Here is a 13,543-nt window from a genome sequence, read left to right as displayed (position 1 = left end):
TTCTCTCAGGAAGATAAGCTATCACCTGTGATCCCAGCTGACCAGGATCCATGCTAATGAACCTGAAATCTCCATCAGGGACACAGAGTCCCTAGATCAAAGACATCTGCTCAGTTCAAAGAATAGCTGGGTAACACTGTTCTCTTAGTTCTTTCTACTCAGACACCACAATTAAAATAAAATTAAAGTAGTCTGACAACTTTATTTTTTGTTTTAACAAGAACTTTGACTTTCCAGTTTTGTTAGGTACCACAAAAAACTGCTTAATAATATTACAAAATATGCATATGCCAAGCAATTGTTTTTAAAATCTCAATTTTTTTTTTTTAAGAACCATTAAGACATAGACTAACCACCATCATTTATTTGTGGCTCAGGATACATTCACCCTAAGGTCAAACAAATCATAAACTTGCTGAAGCTGCTAGTTTTCTAGATTACTAAAAACAAGGGAGAGAAAAGACCTAGTAAGGCAGTTCACCTTTCATACCACAAAACACAAAACTGGACACAGAATTTAGCAACTAACATTGCCTAGCTTTTGGTATACTCATGGATCTACTCACTCCCTCACCAACTCTTTAACATCGTCTACCACAATGGCACTGCCATGGTGCGGGTGCACCTGCCCTGGTTCCTTGGGGAGCGGAGGGAGGCACATCGAGAGTGGTAGTGCACAGGGACACACAGATACACCAAGAATCTGCTGAGTCACATTTCCATCTGACCCTCAGGTATCCCCTGCCTGTATGAAGGTGCCACCAGGGGTATGTGCTTCCCACCGCATGGAGTAAGGTTTGTGGGTTACTGAAACATAGGCAATAGACTCAGAGCTGATGAGGGGCCTCTGAACACGTCCCAGCAGCCTGGACAGACAGCCCATTTCTTTCATTCAGCTTAAATTTGAACCCACATATCTAAAAGCCCTAAAAGGCCAACTATACACAAATTTTCTCAGTCAACGTTTCTTCAGCATTTGACGGTGGGTGTTTATCCTGCTATATTCACAAAAACAAAGTAGGGGGATGGGAATTACTGGGAAATATGTTTGCTAATGAGGGAGTATCCAGATGTGAGAGGATTACCCAAATGACAACTGCTCATTCTGCAAATGTCCATGGGCTGCTTTCCTAACCAATTGATTCTTGCTTTCAGGGAACTGTTGTGTAACAGCAACAAGGGCAATGTGATGTGATGATAGAATTTTGTTTCAGTGTAGTGGGAAGACAGGTAGAGGAACACCTAGATGCGGGGGCTTGCAGGAAAGGGGTGTCAGAGTAGTCTGGGTGGATGCCTGTCTACTTGGCAGACAGAGTCACCAAACACTATAGCACTGGGGCACAAAGAACCCAATGCCCAGCTATCACAACACAGCAGCCAGAAACAACTGGGGCATAAGCAGGTGTCCAGGGCAGAGGTCTGGAGGCAGGGGAAGGAAAATCTCTGAGAAGCAGAGAATCCTGGAGGGAGGCCCAGGAAAGGAAACTTGGGTCAAGGGCCAAGAGTGCAGGCAGGGAAGAGCCATGTGTTCATAGGCAGAACAGGACTGTGTTGCCAAGTGGACCAAGAGGCACCCAGGATGAGCTGCTGGTTTGCAGACATGAAATAAATTAACATGCGGATGAGCAGATGAGCATGTGGGGCTGATGGCGAGGGCAGAGTTTGTGGTGGATGTGTTAAGGAAAGTGTTAGGACATTGTCTAACATGCTGTTTTTTGTTTGTTTGTTTGTTTGTTTTGTTTTTAAGATTTATTTGATCGAGAAAAAGAGAGAGAGAGAATCTTCCATTTGCTAGTTCACTCCACGGATGGCCATAAATGCAATGCCTGGGCCAGGCCAAAGGCAGGAGCTTCATCTGGGTCTCCCATGTGGGTGGCAGGGGCCCAGGCACTTGGGCCATCCTCGGCTGCTTTTTCCAGATGCATTAACAGGGAGCTGGATCAGAAGCAGAGCAGCCAGGACATGAACCAGTGCCCATACGGGATGCCAGTGTTGCAGGCAGCAGCTTTACCTGCTACACCATAATGCCAGTCCCCACATTCTGCTCTTAAGTTTCCAAAAATAGCTTGTTCTACATTCACTTGCTTCTCAAATTTAATCATTTGCTTAGCAGTCAGCTATTTCCCATTGTTCACCAAGACTGCCCCCAACACAAAAGAGAACTCACACCCATGGGCCTTGCAGGAGTAGCCATGTTGACAGTGAACCCAGGGTAACCTGCACAATCTCACCAAACTATTTAAATGATTACTACTCCTGTCATCAATAATTAGCTTAAACATGTATACAGCTTTCTAATGTTCCTTTTATTATTGGTTTCCTCTAACATAGTTAACAGGAATTATAACTTAGGAGACACAATATTTTCCTATTTCCAAGTAGAAATGACATTTACTTAATATAAAACATTTCAAGCTCAGGCACAGCAGAGAGAGCTTTGAGATGACCTAAGCCAGCCCCTGGGAGAGGGGACACTTAGGTATTCCAGCACTTAAAATTCCTCATTACTGTAATGCCTTGTAGTACACCTAAAAGGCTTTGCTTCCCCCCCCCCCCCCATTTTAAAAGCAGATTGCAGAGTAGAAGGAATATTCATGTTTGGGGTTAATAATGCTTCAAAATTTTTCCTTAAAATAAATCCAAATGATTTTGAATATTATCCATGTAGCTGACAAGGTGGGGGGGGCTAGTTTTTCATGTATCTAAAATGCACTACAAAGAACATTTAATTAAAAAATAAACACTGCATTCCAAAGTAATTTAAGAAGGCATCCTTTCCCTCAGTCTGCTGGCTTTCTAAATAACCTAAAGGCCTATCTCAATATGTGAGCTCTTTGCATTGGTTTCAAAGTGGCCCTAAAGAGCACACCATTTAGGTGGGCATTTCCAGTACTGGTTAGGACTATGCCTGGGGCACCCACATCCCATTCTGCAGAGCTTCAGTTCCAACTCTGCTTCTAATTCAAGTTTCCTATTAGCATACACCCTGGGAGGAAGCAGATGATGGCTCAAGTAGTTGAGTCCCTTCTACCCACGTGAGAGATCCGGATTGAATTCCAGACTCCAGTCCAGCCCAGACTGGTCCTGGCTGTTGCAGGCATTCCAGGGAATATAAACCAGCAGACAAGAGATTTCTGTCTCTGTTTTTCTCTCTGCCTCTCGATGACAAACAAAAATAACCTACTGTAAAACTATTACACAACCAAAATTTGCAAGTGATGGAATTTTAGCTTAACATTTAATATGCCAAAGATATGGAATGAAAGTATTTTCATTGTAAGCATGTAATAAAAAATTTCACTAAGGGTATGAATTTTAATGTTAAAAATCTTAACTTTCATTTCAACTTAGAGTAGAAACCCAGTACAATGGGTTATGCTTGCTCATGCTGCATTGGAACAAATTATCCAGGTCTTTTCTTGGTGCACAGCACACTGGAGGAAGAATAAACATGAATAAATATATATAAAATATTATCCACCAAATTCCCACAGATGTTAGCTGGGTGCTGTTAGCGGCTGCTCAATCTGGCTTTTCCCTCCTTTATTATTACTATACAAATTATCCAGTTTTTATCCTTAAAATATTAACCACCAGCCTACATAGGGACCTTTATTTTTTGTTTTTATCTTAACAAGAACTTTGACTTTCCAGTTTTGTTAGGTGCCACAAAAAACTGCTTAATAATATCACAAAATATGCATATGCCAAGCAATTGTTTTTAAAATCTCAGTAGTGACAACATGTAGCAAGTAGGTGTCCTTTTAAGATTAACATTTGGCAGAATACAGTACCCAAAAATTTGTCACTAATAGGAGCTTATTTCAAAACAAGGTCCTTCTTGCAGTTACTGCCTCTAGTGCATTCACTATGTATAGCTTTAGGTGCTGTCCCTTCTGTAAATAAAAAAAAATTATTTTTATTTATTTGAAAGAGAGAGAGAGAGAGAGAACCATCTTCTAACTGCTGGTTCATTCCCCAGATGCCCACAACAGTCCAGGCTGGGCCAGGTGAGCCAGGAGCCGAGAACGCCACACGGGTTCCTACATGGGTGGTGGGTACCCAAGTACTTGAACCACATCTGCCGCCTCTCAGGATGTATACCAACAGGAAGCTGAGTCAGAAGCAGGGCAGCCAGGCCTCAAACCAGGCACTCAGACATGGGACGCAGGAGTCCCAGGCAGCGGCCTAGTCTACTTTGCCATAACACCTGCCCCTCTCTTCAGGTGATGCCACCATTTTGCCAGTGAGGCCACGCCCTGGGGCCAGTGATCCAAAAGCAAAAGTGGTGACCCTAACCCTCGCAGGTCATGGTGTAATAAAATATTTTTTTGTGATAGCATCCCCAATAAAGGAGCATGGTTGAATCAAGGCATACCCAAGTGTGTGCAAAAACATCTCACTATTCTGTATTAAAGAAAATAGACTTTTTTACAATAGAAATAAAATTAGTCAAAACATTAGACCTTAGGAATATCTATAATACAAGGGTATTGCAAAAATTTCATGGAATAGAAGGACAAATTTATTTTTGTGCAAAAGATTTTGCAATCCATGCATACAAGGAGTCTTCAAAAAGTTCACAACATAATGCATGGATTTCAAAAATGTTTACAGCAAAATGTATTTACTTTTAATTCTATTTTTCCATGAACTTTCTGAAGCCTCTTCATTCAAATGGTAGATAAAAAGACAACATTGTTCTTAAAACACTAAGCAGGTGAAACAGCATTTAAGGAAGAGGTCCTAGAACTCAGGCCACCGGTGAACAACAGAAAGTCTACCCAGTTGAAAAAGCCATCTGAATGCTGCTGGTGGTAAAAGGGACCCCGTGTGTTAATTAATCCTAAGTATCACCTCAAAAGATTCAAAAAAGTCATTCATATTAGATACACATACAACAACCTGATGTCTTTTTACCTATGAAAGCAAACAATAGGCATACACTAATAAAATATTTTTAGTACCATAACATAATTTAGGTATCATTTCTATATATATGAAATATATATTTTATAAATATAATATATAAGTATATATTATATATATATAAATTTATATATATATATATAATGTTTAGAGAGTGATTCTATGTTAACCAAAACTCAATGAATGGGATATTTTAGTTGCTCTAATTCAGTAAGTATTTATTGATCCAGTCATAACCCTCCTATGTCTCCTCATGATAAACACTACTATGCTTCGTATTCTGAATCCAACTCCAAATCATCATTTATGGTGTACTTTCCATTTTTGTGTGAAAATATACATTAAAACACAATTTAGTGCAGTAAAACTTTAGCTACCTTAAACAGCAAATAGCAGATTACTGGCAGTCTATTTTTAAAAAGTTACCAAAATCTGACATATAACAAAAAAAAAAAAAAAAAAACTCTTAAAGCATTCTATTTAAGGAGGCAGGAAAGTGTTAATCTATGAAAGGGCAGGCTTTCACAAGAAAGCAAAGCTATAGCTATAAAATGGCTTTAGCCACAGGAGCCTACTATCAATGCACAACAAAGTATTTTTAGCATAATGCCATTCACGATACCAGTTCTTAGTGAAAGTTTATTGATGTGGCCAGAAGCCACCAAAATGTTCAAGAATGCTTGCAACTAAGCTGAAAAGAAGAATCAATACATCACATGCATTGTTCTTGAAGTTGGCCCTTTTGATTTCTTTTTTTATAAGTAATTGAATCTTTTCTTAAATATAATTTTAATACATATTTTTATGAAAGCTTTCTAAGTGGCTCTACTGATTTCCATGTTTTGTAATATCAAAGAGAAACACAAGTTTATTTGCCCATATTTTAGTAGTATACCCATCACACATGTAACTAATAAAATATTAAGTATTCTAAAAGACATATCTAAAGTTGAGAACATTCCATCTCAAATTATTTTATAGCTGAATATTAATTCACTTAAGAGATCAAGACTTACATCCAAACAACAAGACAACTTGAAAGCTTGGTTGAAATAATTAAAAATACGTAATCACCACCAAAAAGAATTCATATCACGGCAAGGAAGGAAACAGCAAGGCCTGTTGCAAGATTCAATCTGAGTAATATTCTCTCATTTAAAAACAGCCAACATCAGCAACTGAGTGACAACTGGACTGGGGGCCCTGTCACAGGGGTCTAACCCGCTTCTACCTGCTGGTACTCCAGAGACTCAAACACTCGAGCCCCCAGCCTCCCTTACAGTAGAGAGAGCCACGTGACTGTGACTCAGCCCCTGAGATGCAAGATTAAGTGATTTGGCAAGATCCCTTCTCTGTATCTCTTGCCAGGAGCCCGAGTGCGGAGCCATGGTGTGATTGTGAAGCAACAGTCATGAGGACAGCAGCAGAGATGCTGATCCTGATGGGGTTGAGGCACTCGGCAGACCCCACCTGCTGCCGACGAAGGGGACAGATGAGCTGCTGCTTCACTAAGCAGTCTTGCTTGCAGCTTCACAGTCTCAACAGTGAATACCAGATAGAAGACCTTAAGCTGATGAGGGTTTTGTCTGATTAGACAAATGGATTAACATCCTATCTGGCTCTTAATGAAAATCTAGTCAAGTCGCTCTTTAAAGCCACCTTAACTAAATGAAAACATTCTGTTCTAATATTACTTCTGCGCTTCCTAGGTAGATATTTAGGTCCACCACTGCTTTTTGCTACAGTAATCATTTTTATTCTTAGCAGTTCAGCAGAAAGAACTCTGTGTGTGGTAAACTGCCTTCACTTAGTCAAAGACACCATTAACTTGTGGAATTTCAAATAGCACTATTCAAACTACAAAACACAGGTATTTCCAGCTTATTGAAAAAAACAAACTAGATTCCAAGTGGCCAGGAGCATTTGTATCTAGAAAATTCTTTTTCCTCTTCTGACTCACACAATTGGAACGAAAACGTCAAGGTAAAAAACAAACTGAGTTTACTACCTAAGCGTACTGTAGCTCGTGGGCTGATCCGTGACGTCACCTTCAGACTTCTTCGCCCATTGCTCTTTGACCCTTGAGGTCTTTCTACATGACTGAGGTCCTGTAACATCACGCAGAAACACCACTGGGTCCGATAGCACACTTTGTCAGTGGGTGTCACGTAATAACACACCAGATGCACACCGGCCAAGGAAAAGGCCTCTCCTCCCTGGGCCTCAATTCCTGCCAGCCACTCTCATCACATTCTCTGCTCAGAAATATCACAAGTCTGATTCCTTGAAGGGCCCCTCCGCTCCCTTACATCCAGGCTTTCACACACTGGTTTCTGTCTCGGGCACTTTTTGTTTCTTGGCTAATCCCATATACCAGGAGCATGAGGTCCCAACTGTAAAGGAACTTCTGGGAGACCTGGATCAAGGTAGTCCCACCTGCAGGCAGGGACCACATGCAACCTAGTCTTCACTATGCTTCCAGCACGTAGCACTGTGCCTGGCCCACAGAACATGCCCATAGTTATTTACGAAGTGAGTGAATGCATCTAATATTCAATTCAGTCTGGAAGCAAGGGGAGGCGTGGTGGCACAGACCACACATAAAACCTTTTAAACAGCTCCAAGTTTTAGTCTGGCTGATAGGAAATTGCCAATATTTGGCCATTTTTCACTTGTAAGAACAATTTCAAATGCTGAAGCCTCATAATGCCTGAACAGGGTGGTGGGTGGAATAAAACCAAGCAGAGCTTCCCGAGGGTGGAGTCACGGAGCCTGGCAACCACCTGGTTATGAATAAACGAGGAGGGGCAATGATTCAATGGTGGCTGAAGTTTCAGGACAGATAAGGAAGGAACATGGTGTCATGAAGATAAACAGGTAAGGCAGGAGCATGAGCCGGATTTGGGAGGTAAGGATAATCAGAGTTTGCTCAGAGGGGATGACTTTTCAGGTACCACCATACATCCAGGGTTTTTCAACAAATGGCCAAAAATTTGACAAAATTTGAGCTAAGGGAACTCTGGGAAATCAGCTGATCCCATTCCCTTATTTTGCAGCCCCTGGGGTTGGGTGAATAGGTGGATCTCTCAATTACTTGCAGAACCAAGGCTATGACTCAGACTCTTGGAATCCAAGCCAACACCACTTCCTTCACTAAGGGTGCAAACAGGAGGTACTGCTTACAGTCCACTTAGATAAGTAGATGCCACGGCTTCAGTATCCAGCTTACTCCAAGCCTTCCCAGGCCACCAAATTACACAATACGGATGAACCCCCAGAAGAATCTTACTGGGGTGATTAGAATTATATCCTTTACACAATCTTAAAATGGTTCCCATCACAAAACCCATCACTACTGCCCCCTGGGCCTAACACAATCACAGCAAAAGTCACAGCTGGACAATCTGCAAGCTGAAAATTCTAAACAGAAGTCTCAGGCCCTGGCCCCACCTCTGCCACTTCATGTGTGCCCTCAGGCAAGTTAATTCACTCGTTTGGGCCTCAGGCATCCCGGCATAAAATAAGATAGACCAGTTCCCCCTGTAGCTCTAAATATTATGACACCAATCAAGCGCACGTTGGAAAATATTTGTATATAGATTAAGAAAATAAAAGGTACCTAAAACATCACTATTAACTAAATTCGGGTAATCCAAACCTTCTATCTTTTGCTTAAGTCACCTTGGAAAACTATCTGCTTCACAAAAATACTGACAACCTAAATTACCCACTAACAGAAGATGGGTCAAATCAATCATGGCTCACTCAACAATAGGAGGCTACAGGACTAAAAGGAGTGAAACAGGCATGTATGAAACCATGAAAAATTCAAGATACACGAACTTTAAAATATACAGAATATGAGATAGTAGTATGTTCCCACACGTAGTTATGCAGAAGATCAGAAAATTTTGGAAGGCTATGGGAGCCGCCATGAGCGAGGCTGCCTCTCCAGGTAGGCTGGGGGCTTGAGATAGCAAGCTGCTCCCTTCGAGTTGGACAGCCTTCTGCACTGTTCGACTTTCTATTAAATTTAAAAACACCACCGTGTTCAAACTAAAAGCTACGTGGAGCTATTTGAGATCCTACAAATCGTTGTAAAAATAGGGCACCCTTTGATTAGTATTTTTCCACCATTTTTTTTTCAGGTTGGAAGAATGCCAGCTGGCCTTAGGGCTGGGACAGGAAGGACCACCTCGCTGACCTCCCGTATCTTCAGTCATCGGCGAAGGGGCAGAACTCAATGACAGGTCAAGAGGAGCCAGGAAACATGAGGAAGCCGTGCTGGGAAAAAGGAGAACCAGCCCCCACGGAAGGGAAAACTGCAAACAGTCAGCAGAAAAAAATCTCCAGGGACAAAGGTGAGTCTGGTAAAAACAAGACCGAGGAGGAGGGCTGACACACTCTGCACGTACCAAGAGGACGAGTCTTCCGTGAGCATCCTTGTTAAGCAACCTTGCAACCGTCAATGCAGCCGTCAAGCCAAATGTCACAGATGTCTGGCTTTCACAGACAAACTGGGCTCATTCGCCTTCGTTGCTAATTATCATCACAATCGCATAGAGCAGGGGTAGCAACCCAAGGCGACCAGATCCTCCGAAAGTGAGCAGGTGGGATCACACACCCCTAAAATAAGCCCAGCGTGCAGTCCCATTGTAGGCATAGGAAATACAAAGCAGGGGTAAACAAACATCGGGAGCACTGTTCTGTGGTCTAAAACATTTTGGCTCTGAAGATTGGGAAGCAAGCTGCAACTGTGGTTCACGGGTCAGCTCTCTACCCAGCCTGGGGATGCTTCATTTCCCAAGTGCTGAGAACACAGAAATCTGTCGGCACGTGAAAACCACCCAGCGCCACCTCAGCAAGCGTCTACGTGGTACCACTCTATAGAAACCCCTCATCCCATCTCCTTTCCCAAGGGAGAGAGGACTATTCTCTTCATTCAGTCATGTCCTCTTTCCAAAATCATCCCAGGCAACACGGACTTTAACAGGTGGTGATTTTTACACATCTGGCTGGTGACAGAGGAAAGAGCTCAGGACGCACTAAGGCAACGACTGTGCCTCCCACAAACACAAGCACAACACACACACACCTGCCTGCACACAGCTACAGTGCCATCCGCTCGGGTGCCGAGTGAGACACAGGAGAAAACTGCTCAGTTTCACAAGTGAAGGCTGGTTCTCGCATCAAAGACAGCTGCATTTTCCCGGTTATCTGTCTGCTTAGAAAATCTCTGTAAGACACTTGCACATCCATCCAGATGGCCCCCGCGCCACGCCAAACAGAGATCCACGCCAGACCGACCTGTGTGGAAGATAACAGTGCTTTTCCTAAACCCCGAAGGGAGGCGCAGATTGCGAAGCAAGCCTTTGGCGGTCAGCCGGACGTGAATGGTGGACAAGGAGAACTTGGGAGACAGCCACATGTCTTCGGAGCAGCTGGGAAGGTTTCTCAGACGAGGCAGCTCCCGTGGACCATCACATGCTGTCTCGTTCAACAGGGCAGTCTTCCGGGGCCAAGAAACCCAAGCCCCACGGGTGAGCCAAGCGCCTCTGGCCACTGCCGGCTGCAAGCCAGATGTCGCCAAGACAATGTTCTTCCTCCGAATAAAATCTCCTCCTAGCAAGCCCAGGAGTGAGCAGGCTCTGAGTTACATCACCCTGCACATGCTTCTGAGGTTGTTATGGTTTCCAGCAGAGATGGTAAAGGGGAGGAGAAAGTGGGTGGTCTCAGGAGCTTTATATAACCACCAATAATGTCACAGATCCTGGAAGGGCTTGCAAGATCCTTAGGGGGAATTAACTACTTCCAGTACCTAATGCTTACGGAGTAATTCAGGATTCACATTTTATTAAAGCACTTTATGACCTGGTTTTAAAACTGTTAACTATTTAGATTCCCATGAATGACACTAAGAGGTTTTATTTTCTTTCCAGATATTTTACATGTAAAATGACACCTCGGAAAAGCTACAGAAAAGACTTTAAAGCAACAAAATACAAAATGTTAGCATCTACAGTCTTCGATAAAATTTCTATTTTAAAATGCTACAGATAAAAGGTTTTCAAGTTCAACTTTAATTCTCATGGTTTGAGGACCTCACTAATAACCAACAGTAAAAGGTTGAAGTCATTTCTCTCCCACATGGAACACGAGAGTCCAGAGGTATAGTCAGTCCGTCACACAGGCAGCATTTGTACATGAACCCTGGAACGCCTGTGTGTATAAAACACCAGGCGGTCTGCACGGTGACCTAAGACTAGCAATGTGGGGAGGGTACATGTCTGAGTATCTTGTACTGGTGTCTGTTGATTTTTACTTCAGCACAGTGGTCTATAAAAGTACATGCAAATATGATGCCCAAACCCAAAAGAATGTGAAATATAATTGCTATTAGAAAATTAACATCAGCAATGTGGTCACTTAAATCAGGCAAATCCTATTACAACAGAAGAGCCTGAACTCAACATTTAAAAAGTTTTAACATAAAATAGGAGCTATGTCTATTTCCAAGATTTCTAAAAATTAAGACTCAGAAATAAGTGCTGAAATTGTTAGCCATAAACATCCCAACTACTGGTATTCAAATAACAGAAAAGTGGTTCTTGTAGAAGACCATCGAGGGCGTGAAGAGGGATGGCACAGGCAGGAGAGGAAATTTGAATAATCCCCTCTCCTCCTCACTGGGCCCCAGCTACTGTGTCAGGCCATGTTTTGGGGGACTCCATGAGCTGTCCAGGGTTGCTATGAGAAAGATACAGCTTGTTCACTCACACACACACACAAGGAACTTTCTAAACACATCACACCTATGGCAACAAATAACCAAGGAACTGAAACCAAGAAGAGCTACATCTAGGTGTGCCTTTTCCCTTTATTATGGTTTTACTACTAACAAGAAGCACCTTTGTCCCAAGATTCTGAATTTTTTTTTTTTTTTTTTTTTGACAGGCAGAGAGGACAGTGAGAGATAGACACAGAGAGAAAGGTCCTCCTTTGCCTTTGGTTCACCCCTCAATGGCTGCCACGGCTGGCGCGCTGCGGCCAGCGAACCACACTGATCCCATGGCAGGAGCCAGGTGCTTCTCCTGGTCTCCCATGTGGGTGCAGGGCCCAAGCACTTGGGCCATCCTCCACTGCACTCCCGGGCCACAGCAGAGAGCTGGCCTGGAAGAGGGGGAACAGAGGCAGAGGATTAGCCTAGTGAGCCACGGCACCGGCCCAGATTCTGAATATTAAAAACATCCCATAACCTCTTCCTCCACCTCCAAAAACTTCACAAAAACCAAGATATCTATCAGCATCAAAGTTATAAATAGAAGAAGAGCATCAAATGACGATATTAGCTAAAATGGACATGCCACCACTGTATATAGGAGTCATAATAAACTCTAAATTATCATTGTTAAAAGGGAGATCCTTTAACCTGGACTACCCAAAAAAGAAATTAGCAATCTACTTATTACAATTTGTACTTGAGCTATTCTATGCTATACCACATATAAGCAAATGGTGTTAACAGCACAGCAACAAATTGCAAAGAAAAAGATAAACAGTGACAAGGAGAAGTCAAATATCAAAAGTAGTTCTTGTTTTTACAGTACAGTACACACCAGACAAAGCTTAAGAACAGCTTGGTGGGTTTTGATTCTTTCCCATGCAGCGTCTGCCCCCTGGTGGCCATCTAGCACAAGCGCATCAAAGCAGAGTGGAGCCTTAGAACCCACTAACAGCCAACACTCGCACCTGCTCTCCCAGATACTCTTAACACACTTTCCATTTCTTTACTCACTTAAATGACTGATGAAATCAGCTACTTTAGGGTTACAGCTATTTTAACAATATATATACTTTCCAGTGCACAAAGACAAAATAATGGGTTCAAAAAAGTGATTCACTACTAGTTTAGCTTTTATCACTGAATACTATCTGTAGTTCCTGAAATCAGATTACATGTGACAGAAATACTTAAAGCTAAAAAAAAATCCACCTTTGCTGTTTTTTAAGGAGTTAATTTAAGAACACGTTAGAGGTTACCAAGGACAACGGGAAAATGTAAGCACATTTTCATTGTTAAGGTAGCATAGTTTACATATATAAAAACTAGGCATGAGAGCATAGAAATCATGACAAAGCATGTAACTGGATGTCAAATGGGAAAACAAAATCATGATTTAGAATTTTATGTATGTAGGATCTCAAATAAAAAATACTGAAGCATATATATCAAAAATGCCAGCAGTGACCCGGGAGGTGGAACAAGCCTAATTTTTATTTTTTGCTGTCACTGTTCCTGTATTTTCTGATTTGTTTTCACAAAGATCACCAAGACAGAACAAAAAAATTGTAAAAGCTCATGTATTAGAATAGCACCACATAAAACCTACCAAAAAACAAAACAAAAAGCTGGGCTTCTATTAATGGTCCAGATAAAGAAAAATAATTTCACTTCTCTTTTGTTATGGTTTTAAAAAATGTTTTTGTGTTTTCATTTTTTGTTTGAAATGTAGAGACAGAAAGCGAGTAAGCAAATGAGGGGAGGGGGAAAGAGATTCTCCATCAGCTGGTTCAATCCCCAAATGTCCACAATAAGAGCTTAACTTAAAAGCTG

The 13,543-nt window shown here is 42.0% G+C and overlaps 1 protein-coding gene across 8 annotated transcripts in view; it reads right to left on the bottom strand.

Moving 5' to 3' along the window:
• MTUS1 (microtubule associated scaffold protein 1) overlaps positions 1-13,543 on the bottom strand; it is a 163,580-nt gene that overhangs the window by 42,862 nt on the left and 107,175 nt on the right. The window contains exon 1 of one of the 8 annotated variants that reach the window (XM_008251068.5): positions 10,237-10,692. The exons of the other annotated variants lie outside the window; for them this stretch is intronic. Within the exon in view, the coding sequence (XP_008249290.1) occupies positions 10,237-10,357 (121 nt within the window). The 5' untranslated portion in view covers positions 10,358-10,692. Of the gene's footprint in view, positions 1-10,236; positions 10,693-13,543 lie in introns of those variants that run through there. 8 annotated transcript variants of the gene reach the window in all.

Source organism: Oryctolagus cuniculus, chromosome 2, assembly GCF_051225735.1.
Source record: "Oryctolagus cuniculus isolate XC-2025 breed Fujian yellow rabbit chromosome 2, ASM5122573v1, whole genome shotgun sequence".
NCBI lineage: Eukaryota > Metazoa > Chordata > Mammalia > Lagomorpha > Leporidae > Oryctolagus > Oryctolagus cuniculus.
This window is presented reverse-complemented; position numbering and strand designations above follow the sequence as displayed.